The sequence below is a fragment of the Saccostrea cucullata genome, unplaced genomic scaffold, assembly GCF_032062105.1.
Source record: "Saccostrea cucullata isolate Sc308-1 unplaced genomic scaffold, CSIRO_AGI_Scuc_v1 ctg146, whole genome shotgun sequence".
Lineage (NCBI taxonomy): Eukaryota > Metazoa > Mollusca > Bivalvia > Ostreida > Ostreidae > Saccostrea > Saccostrea cuccullata.
Genome location: NW_026919274.1, coordinates 815,623 through 833,244, shown reverse-complemented (window position 1 = coordinate 833,244; position 17,622 = coordinate 815,623). Strand labels below are relative to the sequence as shown.

The following is a 17,622-nucleotide window of genomic DNA, read 5'->3' as shown; positions in this document are numbered from 1 at the left end:
ATGCACTAGATGTAGCAGTACTTCATCATATAAAAACACAGTCTTTGCGAAAGTTTTTACAACAAATGAGTGAAATGTTTGACATTTAGAATTAAGAAATTGGGGGATGATAATTTTTACAGTAATTTGAGGGAACGGATCTTATAATTGGTGTCTAGCTGTCCTATGCTTAAAACTTAAGATGTGGAAAATGTCACATTAATATCTTCTAAAGGGCAATAGTTGTAAAGACAATTAGTAAAATGGCAAATAGTTTTATATGTGATTTGTAGTAAAGTACAGATGGATTTTTTGTGATTTTTTTCAATGCATGAGAAGAGTGTCTTCAAAGTTTTTCAGTACTTGAGTTTGATGTAATGTTAGTTATGTATGCATTTCTTTGTTTATTTGATATATATTTGATGAATACTTTAATTATTTTGAAATCTTTAATTATTTTGAAAAAAATCTGTTTGTTGCATATTGTAGATCACTATATTTTCGCGAAATTTAAGACAAAATTTTCGCGAGCTTGTTGAATATTAACATTAATCATACAATTATATGAGTGCAAGTGTAATTATGGAGATAAAAAGTGATTTACAGTTAAAACATGATTGTGTACAGTTAAAACATGATTGTTACAAAATATTGTTGACGTACCCTTATCCGTTAAGCTAATTTTGGTTGTTGTTACTGGTATATTAATCACTGTTAATTTATTATAGTGTTATATGTTTTGTTAAAAAGATATTCACAATTGAAAAGGCATTCAAATTTGATTTAAAAGATGGACACAAATTTCAGATCCTGGAATAAATTATTAGCCATATCTATTGGAAAAGTACTAATTATATGTTGTGTAATATTTGTAAAAATTGACTATTTAATGGATTAGACTTTGAGTAGGAATTATACAATCCACGAGGGAATAGTAGGAGGGGGAGGATGACAGTTTATTGGCTGATCCCTAATAAAATATTCACTGTCACATAAAAGCAAGCACTTCTCACCTCCCACACTGAGTGGCAGGCAGTGAACAGAACACATAATGTCAGAATGGTGAAGGTAAAAGCACCAATAAAGTGTACCAGAAGTAATGGTTTTACAAGCCAAGTGACATTTCATGGAGTGGAGTTGTTCAAGTGCTTGAATATTGATCCAGGAAGTGAAAACTGTCCCATATCTGTCCTTTTTATTTTTATTTTTTTTTTGGAAAATTAATTAGTAGACATTTCCAAGAATGTATCAACAATATATTTTATTATTCGATAAGTATATATATGTAAACAAGTAAAAATTCTAACTTTCAAGTCATGTTCAATTTTGTCCGCTTTTGTGCCTGAAATAACCCCCTTGCAAATGGTTTTTATCTACCGGTGTTGATTAGCCCATTAAAGAGCTCATGTAAATTTTCACATTTACAATACTTCAGTAATTAAAGCAATTCTTTTCTCATCATAAGAGTCTCGAAATTTGTATTTCAGAACAGGGTATGCTTACTACTTCTGTGCATCTGATCCCACCGCTGGTATTTCTCTGTTAATACCATGTTCACAGATTTGCATTGATTGTTGATTTTTTGAAATAGACCTCTATTGTTATCTTTTTCTTTTTTCATTTATGCATTTGTTAAAATGTGAAATTCATTTGTAGAATACATGCATGGTCTGAGAGTCTGATTACTAATAATTTTTTGCACCATTTTGAATTAAGATTTGTCTACTTTTCAGCCTTATGCAATAGACTTGACTTTTTTTTCTGCAATGGAAAAAATTTGTTGATGCCAATTCAATTTTACACACTTATCAATTCTATATTTACAGACTGTGTGGTCCTGTAACCTTTGCCGTAAGAAGCAGGATCTTCTGGCAAAAACAGGGGCTTGGTACCACGGGGGAATGGCTAAACCAGTCCAGCTAGGTCTAGACACCCAGACAGAGAGCGACACAGCCTCCATCAAGGCAGAAATTAGTCCTCCTAATGAAAAACGACCAAAAATCTACGAAAAGAAAGCAGATGGAACCATATCGGGGTCGGACAAAGAAAATATCAAATCAGGACCCAGGGGACCACACCCTCATCCCAAGGAGGGCATTAGGAGACAGACATCTTTGGATACAGGAAGTTCACAACAACACGGTCGAGGAAGACATAATGAACAATATGCGTTGACTCCTGAAGATGGTGAGAAGTTTCGTGAACATGGACAAGGGACTGAGCGGGGACGAAACCGCGATCGCTCTCCTGCTTCTAGAAGACATTACAGTGAAACAAGGCTGTCAGAGACAGATAGAAGATTTGCTCAAGAATTCCGACATGGTGATAGAATGGGTAGGGGGGAGGGTTCATCACGATCCAGAGATCCATCGAGGGAGCGGGGACCACGAGACGACATGAAGAGGGGACGTGATACTCACCCTGATAAACGAGTACGAGATGGGCCCAGAGATCTCAGGTGGTAGACAGATAATTATTTTTACAATTATTTTTATATAAAATCTACGCAGCACAGTTAAGGTATATTATGACATCATTCAATTATTTTTTTTAAAATACCACAAAATGAGTTTATCTAAATTTAACCAGAAAAATTTTAAAATGTACATAAAAACTTACTACAGCGTGTTGTTTTGTCTTTAAAATCAAAATTATAAACAAGTCACTGATCGCAATACACTTGTCAATATGACCCCGTGACGTAGTTTGTATGCAGTGAGAGACAGATCAAGTAATATTTTCCTTATGTATTCTCTATTTAAAATATTTTTTACAGATATTCTATGAGGTCTTCTTCACACAATATATTTTCTGTACATTACGTATTTAATTGACACTGCCGTGTATTTGTATGCGAGTACATCGGAGGGTAATTTGGGGGGTCTTAATAAATCGATCTAGTGCAAGGGCATACAATGGATAAGAATTTTAAATTTCTATTTTATATCTGAAAAGTGCTTCCTGATATAAAATAATTTAATTATATCTATTTCATTTGACAAAAAAAATATAGAATTCGGTCATACAAGTATAATTTTTACAATGAAATTGCAGAATACCTTTTTAGAAACTACAATGTGTATTGAAAATAATTATATACCTTTTTAAATCGGTTATGCCCTTGCACTAGTGATATTTATATGTAACATCAATACTTCAAGTCAATGTGCTAATATCGCGTGACTGCCGCATCACGTGACTAGTCTAAATATAAAATATAATCGTCCTCATATGTAGTCATAATTACAATTATCCGATATAAATAATGTACTAATCCCGAGAACATTTTTAAATACAAAATTTAGTCGATATTTCCATTGCGCACCTTAACTGTACTGCGTAAATTAAAATTTTAAAATGTTTAGAAAACTAGTAAAAAAATGTGATAGTACTATGCTCCCCCTTTAGGAGTAGATTACTCCTTTTGATTTTGAGGACACAAGGTCAAAGGTCAAGAGTCAAACAAGAAATAGGAAGCTATTTAACTGTATATATATATTTAATACACTTTGATTGACAAGCTTGAAATTTGAAACACCACTTGTCTTTTATGGGTAGAAGACCGCTAATTATTTGAGGCCACAAGGTCAAAGGTCAAACTGGACAATGAAAATATTGGCCACCAATATCTTCAGAACTATTTGCTTGACAGTCATCATACTTGGTATGCTGTTTCCTTAAGAGGTAGTAGACAAACACAAGGTATGAAAATAAAGAAAGGTATTTTATTTTACCAGTATATTTTATACACTTTGCTTGGCAAATATTAACTTTGATACATTTGTTCTGGAACTTAACAGTGCTTAAGGAGCCAGTGACCCTCATTGATGTGGAGGTCACAAAATCAAAGGTCAAGGTCTAATTTGGACATAGGAAGAAATTGACTGAGCACTCAGTATATTGAGAATCGTTTGCTTCACAGACATCAGTTTTTAAATTAATACTTTGGTTTTCCTTAGGGACTAAATGACCCCAGCAGAAATGGGGAGGAGTTTTTAAAACATAATAATATAAGGAACATAATCTTTAGGTACCAAATGTTCCCTATTCCTATGTAACTTGTTTTAGCTATGGCTTAGCAAACTGATATATAGCACATTGTGGTGTAAATCATTGACAAAACATATAGTTATAAACCCAGTTGTGGCAGATCAAGTTAGAGAACGTGAGTAAAAATAGCTAAATCAATATAACACTGCACTTATAATGACCAAGTCTTATGATTTCCCCCGATGCAGTTTATAGCTTCATGGTTTCTTTCCAAGAATGGAGTCAATCCCTAACATTGATTATAGTCTTGCAAAAATCCTCAAAAATATCACGATCATTTCATTTCGTGTGGTTTATTTATTTTACGTAGACACTTTTGGGAAAATGGGGGAGGGGTGTTTACATTATATGGTTTGGACTTTGTGTCTCATTAAACCCTAAAATATACTATTTCAAAAAAATAATTGCATAAAAAAATTTTTGTACATGTAATTATAAGGAGATTGATTAGAAAGACACATAATATGTAGGATTGGCGGGCTACAGATTTGGCTACTAAAGAATGCCAGGCTCTGAAGATGAAATTATGTCTCTTGTTTATGTATATGTATGTTAAGGAGAACAAATCCCTTGTGGTTCTTTTTTATCACATCAGTGAATGGGAAAAAAAGTTTCAAAGAAAAAGAATTCAAATATAAATTTTCTACCTTTTTTTATCTGTGCATTTCTGTGTGCATTCTATAATAAAATTGATTTTTAAGGTTAAAGCAACTGTTTCTCATGACACCTTCTTCTCTCAGATCAATATGCAGCATTTGTCTCACTATGGAAAAAAAACTGCAGCAAAAAACAAATTACAAAACAGGGGGGAATTATGATCAAGCATTCTGTGCAATTCCAACCATAAACTATGTCTAAATATGGACAAAATGTGAAAATGATAATACAAATATGTGTATATACATGTATGTTGCATTTCTTTCTAAAATAATTCACCTATTTGATCAGTACAATAGAACTTAATTGTCTTATCTGGAAACTCAGGGACAGGTTCCAAAGAAAATAGGGATAAATAAAGCTTATAGTGACTTCAGATAAATAAGATTTTTTTTCATAAAGTTGTCATTAAATACATTAGTGTAAATGCCCTTTTTGTGAACCTATTCATAACAAAGGAAGTCTCAGTCTCTGCATTTTTGCAATGTTCATAATTACATTTATTTGGTTATTCAAAAATCCACTTTAGTACCAAATATTTTTCTCTGTCAAAAAATATGCAGTTATAAACTGTACAGTTACAGACAATATAACTTTTTTGAATGATTTTCAACATGGAATATTTATTTACAGAGATGAAAGACATCGTGACCCTCATCGAAGTGAGCATGACATAGTCTATAAACGTAGCAAAGACCCTGATCACTACAGGCAGTCTCCGGTGGAAGGCATGAAAGGCCATGACTATGCAGACAAAGAGACAATACGTGGCTCACGCGAGCGTGTAGACATGTTAGACGGTGAAAAGAGACGAACAAGAGACTCTTCTCTCTCAAAAGTCAACAATATGCAACCTCCCTCATCAGGGAAACTGGATCGGAGTGGGAGTGGCCGATTGTCGCGACCAGAGCGGACACCCGTGGTTAGTTCCAGTCGTAGGTCACCCACTACGTCCGAGAGGGAGAAGGGGAAGGAGGGGATAGACATGTATCATGGGGAGTCCCCCTCACCGCGGTCCCCCAGTGTCTCCTCCCGTCACAAAATGAGAAACGTGTCCCCCACAGTAAAGGACGAGAGTGGGCGTGCTAATAATGGATCTTACAGTTACACACACAGTGTCTCTTCACACCTTGATCCCAGTGCAGCAGCGGGAAGAAACTTAACCAAGAACAATAACAACAACAATCGCAAGAAAATGGAGAACCTGAGGGCCGATTCCCTGAGCTCTGACCCCTCAGACTGTGCCAGGCCTCCCCCACCTAAACCCCATAAACACCGCAAGGGGAACAAAAAACAAAGACAGCACTCACTCAGTAGCTCCGACGACGAAATTAGATCCACCCCGGAGAATTCTAGTTACGAAGGAGAGGAAGAGAGTGAGAGCATCGTCAGTGAAAAAGGTGGGTACTCTGTAGTTTTTACTTAAGTTGTATGAAAGAACAGATTTATTAAATTTCATTATTTGATATACTGTACATGCTGATCACTTTTCCCTGGTATTTGGATGGAAAATAAAGAACAATATACAGAATTTACAGTTAATATTAGTCAATAGTTCTATACGAGGGTCATTCAAAAAGTTCGTAGACTTTTGTCCTAACTTTTTTATTTAACGTCATATTATATCCAAATTTGGTACAAATGTTTTAACAACAGATTCAAATAATTTGAGGAAAAAAATTGGAATGTATCTTCATATTTATTAAAATTACAACGGATTTAGAACAGCAAAAATTTTTAATTTACTAATTTTCACTTTATAGTATTTACAACCATACCTCTAATAAATGGAGCTGAAGCGAAATAAAATTTACATGTATTGATAAAGTATTGTTGTTTTAATTAAAATGAAATCAGGTTATGTAATATGTCGCTCCATTTAAAAGATATCAGTTTCTAACTACAAATGGACTTGATTAAAAAAAGCAAACAAACATGACGTCTCACGGAGCAGTAAGTAGCTAAAATTATACTTCACATTCCTCTCTATATTTAACCAGGATCTGTATGAAAAATAATCTGTGTATTTGTATTAAATGGAAAATAAAATTTTTGAGTGGTAGCGTGTTTGAATCGGACGATGGATTGTTTGCAAAGAAACAGGTTAAAGTTAAAAATATTGTCGAAAGAGTTAGGAACGTCATTGAACGTGATGTTTGCTTCACTGTTGCAGAATTAATAGAGTTACATGGTAAACTAGAAAATTTGAAAACAATGACACCCTTATTAAAGCTATATTTGTACAATTGTTCGCAAACTAGGTGTTGAGTGTTATAGATATGCTTTTTTGAATGGAGAAGACGCTACAAACCGTGTTTGAAATTAAGAAAATTAGTATAATTTTGACAAACTTTTTCAACGTTATCTTTGACGTTACAATGTTGGTTGACGTGCTCCGTGGTAACAAAACATGTTGGTTTAAATTTTGGCTAACTTTAGTTCTATTTAATGAAATGGAATGAAACTTCACACTTCGACAAAATAAATGTATATGTTTACGAAAATGTGTTGATCCATAATCTTGTAATAATTATATGACGATGAGACGCATTGTCTACGTATTTTTTGAATGACCCTCGTATTTAAGGAGAATTCTTTAGAATTTTTATGTTTTTCAAAGATAAAAATATTTAATTATGAATTTAAAAAAAAAGGATAGGAAGTGAGGCACTGTCTCTATACATCCTCTCTATATTCATGTTTATGTAGGTTTACTCATCGTAGTATGTATAAAATGAACATACAGTGCTATAATTTTGAAAATTAATGTTTTGATTTCAATCTTAAATAGATCTAACTGGTTTAGGTATTGCACATCTTTCAAAAATTAATGGCATCTGGTCTATAGTTCAGCACAAATTTGGTTTTTGTGGACATCAAAAATTAACTATTAAACCAGTATGGAAGTATGTTTGTCAATTTTGCTAATTTCTAGAATATGAAATACTTCCTAAAAATTACTTTTTTCCTAAATAATTGTTAAGAACTGGCTTATCTAATATATAAAAAAAAAAGAAAATATCGTAGAAGTTTATATGTAATTTGAGTTCTTACTAATATATGGCCGTTATATATATATATCCCCGGCAACAGCAAATGTATGCTTAGGGGAATTAGAAATGGGAGAAGAAAGATGGAGAAAGGATGAGATATTAGCTGCTAAGATTAAAAAGTTTCTGTCGGTGAGTTTGCATGCTGTCCGTGTGTCTGTAAGTAGTCTGGCGGGGGTAGAGTACAGCTGTCTCTTGCCATGCATTATCACGTATATATATTACAGCTTCTGAGTATTGCTCTTGACTGCAGAATGATAGCTTTTTTCTAAAAGCTGAGCCAGACACAATCTGCATAAGGAGACATATGTAGTTATTGATTTCTGTGTATTCTTAAAAAATTCATCATATTGCCTCATTTGGGGGGAAAAACAGACACATGGCTGTAATATACAGGGCCCAAAGTCTCAGAGATGTCTATCTGTCACCTTTCATTGGTTAATGAGGTTGAAACTTAATTGAGCCATAAAGTAAACTTATTGGGGAGTCATGTTTCTGTCAACGAAGATTAAAAGTTCATGAATGACCTGTTAATCCTTCTGTCAAATCCTGATATTGCTGTTTCAATAGTAATTAAAATTTGCTGTTTTTGATTGTAATTTAAATGCACTTTGTGCTTGTTTATTGTCTAGACGTTTGAGATGATTTACGCTGGAGATCGTGCTCTACATTGATTGGTCAATAACTTGTACTTTGATGGTATAGGTTTTCCTGTTTTGACCCCCGAAGAAATAATTAACATTACAAATGTTTTCTGTGGAATTGGATTCTAATTACCTGAAATGTTTTTAGGTTAATTAAAGTGTTTTGATAAAAGAAAGGAATTATAAACAATTTGTTCAAAGTACCCTGCTATATGTTAAAAAGATAATTACATATTTTTGATCAACAGCTAGTAAAATTATGTCGTCTTTAGACATATATCTGTTAAGACCATTTTCACCCAGATAATTTGGAACCAGAGTGGTTCCATCTCAGGTTTTTTGTATGTATTAAAGATAATGCCTCTTTAATTATCAACACACCTAACTTTCCTGCCCATAGGAAAATTGTATTTAGGGACTTTGGTACTTTTTTTTTTACTTTTAAAATTCAAATTCTATGTACAGGAATGAAGATGCTGAAGGGAGCTCTTTAATATTTGGATTCTGGCAGCTTTTTGTGTAGAAATTTGTCATCTTTAAATGACTATTATAGTACATGCATTTTTTATGCAGATAATTCACTTTCATCACAAGATTCAAAATGATACTCATTCTGGCAAATAACATAAATAAGTTGAACTTTAGTACAAAGAACATTCAATAAAAGATTTCAAGTTCTAATCATGAATTCATGAAATATTACATAACCAAAGTTACAGAAGACTTGTTTTAAAGAAAACCTAAATCCATAGTGTAAAATGGCATGTAATTAAGTCATTGGACCAAAAAGACTGTACATATTGTGCAATCTATTGTCGAGGAATTTTGATAACAATATATGAACAGCTATTTAATTATTGATGGCGATTCACGAGAACATTATTGATTTGCACATTAAATAGCAGAGACATCTTTGAAGCATGCATACCATTGGGTTTTGTTTTGCATCACTTGTAATGCATGGTGCTTACAAAGAGTATGGGACATTGTTTTTAGAAATTAGCCCCATCATTAAGAAAGTCTCCTAGTTGAAAGTAAACTTTGACAAGTTAGAAGATTTGTAATGGACTTTAATAAAGATTAGCATTATAAGGTCACACTGTTTCTTCTTCCTATGTATTTTTTCCTTGAAAGCGTTCAGTTTTAAAAATATGCATTTGGAGTGCATTAAGTCCACAAATACTGGAATTTTTCTTTCAGTCCTCGCACATAAAAAAAAATGTTGGCTTTCATTAAAAAAAAAAGGGAGATTGATACTGGAGACTGTGTGATTTGAAAACAGCTCTGTGGGATAAGTTATATGCTTTATTTAGTCATCCATTCTGGTTTGATAGACAGATTTGGTCAATTCTGCATTCTTATGATCATCCATCATCTTCAGCTGTCAGGAAAATCCTGACATTAAGGAATATTGTGTAAATAGACTGGAATAAGATCCCGGATATAGGGGGATTGATTCCCCTCCAGATTCACGCTAGTCCTTTAGTGCAAAAAAGAAAATGAACGTTCTTTATACTCCTAGAGACAGCTTCCTTGTTGAAAGGGGAAAAAAAAGAATTGACAAGCTAGCGACACATTTTCAGGATGAATATGATGAATTTTTTTTTGGCTGGTGTTGGAATATATAACTGTGGTTGCTTTATTGTTTTATACATGTTTTTTTTTTATTTTACTGGGCAGTAGTGGATTCTTTTTTTGTATTTTTTTTTGTGTTTTCTCTCGCCCTTTGTTTCTCCATTTTTTAGAGCTTGCCATTTTTATGTTTCCAGGGGGAAATGAAAGCAGTTTAAGGCAAACTATTTCGGCTGGTAGGCCCGACACCTATAATGGCTGTCAAAAATGTTGCCATGGCAATGTTTGCTGCAAGAACGCTGCGTATGAGACCGAGACACATGTTTTGAAAGACTCTGGAATAGATACAGGGCACTCCAGTAGTAGCCAAACATTAAACGAAGACAGTTCCAAGGTACCACCAAATGTTCCTAACGCCAAAATGCTTCCTCCTCTACTGGAAAGCCTCTTTTACATGCATTGTATTTAGGCATGCAATTTCAAGATTTTAATAAAACATAACTTGTTGTCACATGAACTTGGAAATTAATACATTGACAAGTGACTCAAAAGTTCTAAACTCCATAATTCTGCATAATTGTAAACAGTGCAAGTAACTCCATAAAAAGAAGTCCTGAGAAAATTTCAATCGAATTTACTACGACAAGCTACTCATTTGAGTTTCATGTTAAGCTTTTTAAAAAATAAATCTTCCTTTCATAATAAACCATTTTAATAAATTTAATTTATTTAGAAAATATTTTAAAAATTCTAAAAAGCCCAATATTTTGGAAGACAAGAAGTTATGTTTAACAGTTCCCTGTTTTGAAATTGTGGTGTCTGTCCAATGTTCATGTTAGACATTAATTTTTCTAAATAGCATTTGTCACAATTTTTTCAAATTTTCATCATTAACTCTTTTCTTTATGCACTATTTACAGCAAGTGCACAGTAGATTTTTCCCTGATCTTTAGAATTACGCAATTTAGTTAATATTACACAGAAAAAAATGATGATTAGATATATGTAGCCACTGTCAAAGGGGGGTAACTTCATGCCACTTGATCATACAGAGCTCCGATATTTTGCTCCTCATCTTTTGAGGTGTCCCATAGGATTCTCTTTATAAAATGAAACGTAGTTAATACATAGACAATGGGAAAGTAGATTTTAAAAAAATGTAAATACAATTGAAATTCAGTATTATATGACTTTTTTTGTACATGAAGCTCCAAACTGCTTTCAGAGGACCCTGGTGTTGTCTGGCTTTCAGTGACATTTTCATGTTAACCTATTCTAGTATCTCGACAATTTTCCTTCCATCAATGGTATTCCTACTTTTGTGTGTTTCATACATTCTTTTTTTGTATTGATTGGTGCATGTGTTGATCATTTCTGCTGTAGTTTCTGTATTGTGGTAGATATGTAGTCTGTTTATGTGCTCATTTTCAAAGTACCATGCATTTATTTTTTTTGACTTAAGTAGGACATGCTTTGGGATTTACCACACATATATTGTCTGTATAGATAATGTTTTATTAAATGAGATGATGAAATTTAATTTTATAATAAGAGCAGAAGCTTTGACATTTAAAGTAAATTTATTTGAAAATTTGAAATCTCTAAATATGCTACAGTTTCATTTGCTGCATACAAGGTATAAAATGTCAAAGGAAAAGAAAATTTTAAATTGTCTGCTGACTCCAATGAAATCATTTGAGTCATAAAGTGAACACTGCAAAACTTTTGTAAAAATTCAAAGATCATAGAATGTTGATTTATTTTGTGTGTCTGATTTAACGATTTGATTGCTGTGACTGATTTAATGCTGGAATTGTAGCATCCTGTCACTTGGAAATTATCATCAGATGGCTCTACCTACGTAGGTCACATGATTCTTAAAAAAACCATTGATGGAGCAAGACAGGATGATTGTGCTATTTTAGGTAGGTTGTAAACACATATAAACTGGATTTCTGTTAAAGTCGTTAAATTCTTTAGTCACAGTATATGGCTCTAAGAGGGGAAAAAGTGGGATATTTAAAGGAAACTGAATTTCAAGGTACAGTATAGTGGGTTTTCTTGGCAGGTGTAAAATTTGGTGCTTTGCCTTCTCAAAGGTATGCCAATAATTTTGTCGTAATTTATTTTAGCGGACACAGTGATTCAGCTCTTTGCAAATGAATACTAAGAAGAGAACTGACTATTTTAGCGATTCAAATTTTAGCAGGCTACCATCAAAACGCCAAAATAAGCCAAAATTAGCATTCTGCTAAAATAACCCACTATACGGTATAACCTTAAACAACAGCATGCAGATATTAGAATTACACAAATGCTTAATATAAAGTTCAAATCTACAAAATAAATTGACATACCAGAAATCTGTGACAAAACTGACAAATGTTGACATAGACAGACATACTGACAATGTATACAGAGAAGGGGGTTTAATATTTTTTGTGAAAGCCAATGTGTTCTTAAAATGATTGTTATATGATTCAATAGTTCCTACCTGTCCTATCTCTCTGATTGGTTGAGATTCAACAATGTAGAAAAAATACTGTTATGTTTATCTGCACGTGACCTTCCATGTAAATATAAGGATTTACTTTCTCTACATTTGTGTAAAAATAAATCAGGAAATTTCCAATTGATACATTTTTGAAAGTTATTTCATTTGCTACCAATAACTTCCATTTATGTGAACACTAAAAAGGGGAATTATGATTTGGGGTGGAGGTGTTTGAGGGGAAGGGAGGGGACCCATGACCCACCCATCCCCAAAAACCTAACCTTAATCCTCAGCCTTCGGACTTGGTGAATATTGTTCTATTCAGATGGTTAAATCATCGTATTGACCTAAAAACAACAATAATTGTATATTTCCAGTTCAGAAAAAGACCATTATAATATTTGCACATACGTTAAGATATGAGATCTCAAATACGTAAAAAGATGTAAAAGCAAGATATTACCTTGACTAAAGCAAAAACATATAAAAGGAGCATAAATATCTTATGATAAAAGCCACAGTACTGTTGAATTTTAAAGATCATACAGATGATATCAAAAGATACTAATGAGCAGATGTTCAAATGTTAGTCATCAAATTCTGAGAAATTGTGTTATAAGACACAACCATGATCATTTGATCAGGGAACCGTTGTGCTTTCATTGATATATGGTAAGTTATGTTAATAACTACTAAATAATACAGGTCTTTCCTTCTCTCTAGGGTTAAGTATTGTTGGAGGAAGAGAGACCCCTTTAGGCCAACACGGTGCATACATTACGAAAGTCAAAAAGGGCAGTATAGCAGATACTGTAGGCCATCTCAGACCAGGTATAGTTTAACCTTACTTCTCTCATTATCATGAATATCTTGATTTTAATAATAATAAGGATGAAGTAGGGGAAAAGAAAATTAAGCATTGCATCAAAGCCATTTTAGTTGTAACTTTTTTTTTACAAGAAAGAGACTTAGGCAGTTCATTCCAACCCATGAGTGCTAAGCCATAATATTTGTCAGGCTTAACAGGATAGGCCAAAGTAAAAAATGAATTGGACAACCAAATTTTCTTATTTTATAAACACATTATATAACTGTAAGTAGTAATCCTTTTGCATACCTTCATACAAGCTGTAAATATTATTATCCTTTGATAGGAGTAATGGAAGGTATATAAATATGGAATTTAAGATACATAATTTCCATCCTGATATGATCTGTTAATTTTATTACCCCCAGATGGTTATGATCCTTTATTAAAAACTGCTAATTTTAGTTGTTCAGGACTATAAGATATGGGATGCTCTCTGCTATTCATACATAATTCATTCATGTTTTGTCATAAGAGGGTGCTTATATGTTGATGTTAACACAGTTTCTGAATCTATGCCAAGAGAGGAAAGTTCATTTTTCAGAATGCCTAGCTCGGAACTCTTTACAGAACCCCTGAGAATTAGCTTGTAACCTGTAATTATTTTCATGCATTTGCATGAAGCATCTACACAAAATTACACACAATAGACAAACTGTTTTAAGAATTGAAATAGAGAAAATTTCGAGTCATTTGGTGCATGATGAAAAATGGACCTATTTTCGGTTCAAACCAGTTTGTCCAGCTATTGTTTTTTGAAACAGTCACAATGAACAGATTGGGTTTCTTCTTGTCATGTCTCTTCCGAGGGATTGATTTTTCTCCCAATGTTGTTTAGAGAGTACAACATCTAGGTCATTCAGTGATCTTATTTCAAGTCAATCAATTGGAAGCATTAAATATTATGTGAAAATAATTCTGGGTTTCAACAAACCTCTATAAGGTTGGGGAATACTTATACATGTATGCTGTATAAATACCCTCTGTTCTTGGATCCCAAGTTAGTATTTTTTTAAGCAAGTTCATTTTCCAAGCTCTACATGGACCACTCTCTGACATGCTTGGGATGTTGAACTTATATCTGTATACCTTCTGAATCAGTGCAAGACGAGGTAAACAAAATTGAAGCAGGTCAATTCCCACAGATCTCCAAGTCCTACCTTGACCAGTCTTGTTTGGTCAACATGGCCAATGCATAAGATGCTGCAAAAGGCATTTTGTGTTGCTTATTGAAGACTAGTGTTGTCACAATGATTGATTTATAATCGATGATCGGTCGGAAAGACTGTCGATTTTAGACAATCGATTGGAGATTTTAACAATCTATTAATCGGTATATTTCAGCACATATCTTTTTTTTTTTTTTACAGTTTTCTCACTTTTATTTCAAGAACAGGCTCTTGTTATCAAAATATATATCTTTCAAGAGTTGTCCTTTACTATTTTAAAATACATGTACTTAAAATCTGTTTAAAATAAATCAAAAGATAATGATATTTGTATTTCTAAACTGAAGAAACTAAACTACTTGTGTAAATGAAATAAATTAGTTTTCAGTATTTGGGGGAATTCACCTGTCATTTCATAGGGAATTACAAGGAATTCGCAATATCAAATGTCTTATAATAGCTTTAAAAATTAATTCCATATACATTTTAGATGATCATGGAAATTAAAACCTGATCTGTCAATGCTTATGTTTCCCAGGCCAAGTATTTCATAATCATGCAAAAGTTTGTATTACTGAAATTGTTAATCAAACTGCATATATACTGTTTTTAGAATTTCGATCTGTACAATGCACCTTTACTTACATTATTTAACAATAAAATTCTAATCTTTATAAAATCTAATGCCTATTTTATGCAAAGAGTTACCGATTCGATTATTGGCCGATGATCAGTTGGTTAAGGTCAACCGATGCTACCGATTAATCGATTCTGATTTTCAACCGATTTGACAACACTATTGAAGACTTGTGCCACAGTTGGGAAAGGTTTTTGTAGGATGAAAAATTTTGTATATTAACCTCAACTACTAGTACTGAAGTAATCTATGTTTATTGTAGGTGATGAGGTGATCTATGAGTCTGTGTTTATTGTAGGTGATGAGGTGCTCTATGAGTCTGTATATTGTAGGTGATGAGGTGATCTATGAGTCTGTGTTTATTGTAGGTGATGAGGTGATCGATGAGTCTGTGTTTATTGTAGGTGATGAGGTGATCTATGAGTCTGTGTTTATTAAAGGTGATGAGGTGCTCTATGAGTGTGTTTATTGTAGGTGATGAGGTGCTCTATGAGTGTGTTTATTGGAGGTGATGAGGTGCTCTATGAGTCTGTATATTGTAGGTGATGAGGTGCTCTATGAGTGTGTTTATTGTAGGTGATGAGGTGCTCTATGAGTCTATATATTGTAGGTGATGAGGTGCTCTATGAGTGTGTTTATTGTAGGTGATGAGGTGCTCTATGAGTGTGTTTATTGTAGGTGATGAGGTGCTGGAGTTCAATGGGAGATGTCTACAGAGAGCCACGTTTGAGGAGGTTCGAGACATCATCATGGAGTCCAAGCAGGAACCACAGGTGGAGCTAATTGTCCATCGTAATGCCATGTAAGGAAACAAATTGCAACATTTTCATTGTTATTTTCAAAGTTAATGGAAATTTCTGCAAGTTTAAGAATTATTTGGATATTTTTTGAAAACTATTCTAGATTTTAAATAAAATATGAAAGTATTCTCAAATTGGACATGTTGGAGTATTCTGAAGTTTGATTGATGTGTTCTTGTTGCATTTTTTAAGCCAGATATTTTGGTTCTCATATTTTTATTTACTTGCAGTTCTGGTGAAGTTCCACCAGGATTACAACAAAGTGACCATAATACTCGACGAAGTCCACTGGACCATGACCAAAGAGGTAAGAGGGTCAAAGGTCAGTATATATACATTACATTTATTAATGGAATTTATGCAGTATATATGGTTTGCTATGAAAAAGTAACTTAAGGACAAAATAAATTGTCCAACTAGGGAAACAAGAGATCAAAGCTGAGAATGTACGAATTTAATTGCAATGAATTTTTTTAAATTCAGATTATACCAATGGCCATGGCAGAAGACCAAATCTCTCAGAAACAACCCCTTTACCCTCCAGTTCTAGGTCAAGGATGCAGACTTCCAAATCCATGGGCAAAATCCAGGTAACTGTTACAGCCGCTCTAATTTCCAGACTTTCCAATTTTAGTTTGACGAGACAGTTAATTAGGGAAAATCAGATCAGATTGAAGACATGCATAGTAAAACCGAAGAAAATCAATTTTGTCTCTGTTGTATCAAAAACAAAGAAGATGTCTGAATGGTAAAATGGGCAATTAGCAGCACTCCTAATTCTTCATCAATATGGATTTGACCAAATTATAGAAACATAAAATTTATTTTAATACCTGTTGTTGTGATTTAGTATGGTTCCATCTGAGAAGGTTTAAAAAGAAAAATGCATATTTTCTAAATGCAGTGGATCACCAAATCTGGTTACACCTTATGTTACTTTTTGATTTCTTCATAGATAAGGTGAAATTTTTATGATTGATGGCTATTTTTGGCATTAAACTTAGTCTTTTATTTAAAAACTATAATAACAGTATATGAGAGAACAAATTTCTCAAGAGAAGACAGTCATGTTAAATTACCACGAAAAAAGTTCTTTAAAATAAAAAAGATTTACATTGCATGCTCTTATGTATTTCTGGGAGGAGGGGGAGGGATCCAAGTTTTACTATAAAGAGATTGGTCTGCTTTCAGTTGAAGTTGTGGTACAATGTGAAGGAACAGGAGTTGATTCTGACCATCATCAGTGCTACAAACTTGCCTCCCACAACTAAAGGCCAGTTCAGACACCCTTACTGCAAAGTCTATCTACTTCCAGATAGGAGGTTTGTTTTCCTTATCTTTAATAAGAAAAACAATTTTGAAACTTGTATTGAAAATTTTTATAAATGAACAAGAGCTTTCTATAATTTTTTCTGAGATGTGCTGTTTAAAGTTGTGTGATGAATACAAATATGTATGTAGAAAATATACGTCTAATTTTAGTGAAAAAAGTAGGAGGCGAACAAAAACAGTGATGAATAGCAACGAGCCTACCTGGAACCAGACCTTTATGTACGACGGAGTCACGATAGCGGACCTCCGTAACTCACTGCTGGAGATTACTGTATGGGACTACGATCGCATGGGACCTAGTGAATTTCTGGGAGAGGTAAATATTATTTTTTACAAAGTTTACTGTACAGGTTAATATTTTATTACAGCT

At 33.3% G+C, this 17,622-nt stretch overlaps 1 protein-coding gene across 5 annotated transcripts in view; it reads left to right on the top strand.

The window, feature by feature from the left end:
- The window catches only part of LOC134228380 (regulating synaptic membrane exocytosis protein 2-like), a 35,530-nt gene that overhangs the window by 8,112 nt on the left and 9,796 nt on the right, over positions 1-17,622 (top strand). For 3 of the 5 annotated variants that reach the window (XM_062710046.1, XM_062710033.1, XM_062710058.1), the window contains 10 exons: positions 1,806-2,437; positions 5,320-6,086; positions 10,150-10,346; positions 11,772-11,877; positions 13,170-13,277; positions 15,799-15,922; positions 16,151-16,242; positions 16,404-16,510; positions 17,112-17,242; positions 17,403-17,568. In XM_062710046.1, the coding sequence (XP_062566030.1) occupies positions 1,806-2,437; positions 5,320-6,086; positions 10,150-10,346; positions 11,772-11,877; positions 13,170-13,277; positions 15,799-15,922; positions 16,151-16,242; positions 16,404-16,510; positions 17,112-17,242; positions 17,403-17,568 (2,430 nt within the window). Of the gene's footprint in view, positions 1-1,805; positions 2,438-5,319; positions 6,087-7,779; positions 7,869-10,149; positions 10,347-11,771; positions 11,878-13,169; positions 13,278-15,798; positions 15,923-16,150; positions 16,243-16,403; positions 16,511-17,111; positions 17,243-17,402; positions 17,569-17,622 lie in introns of all 5 variants that reach the window. The other 2 variants (XM_062710039.1, XM_062710051.1) reach the window with 2 other exon arrangements.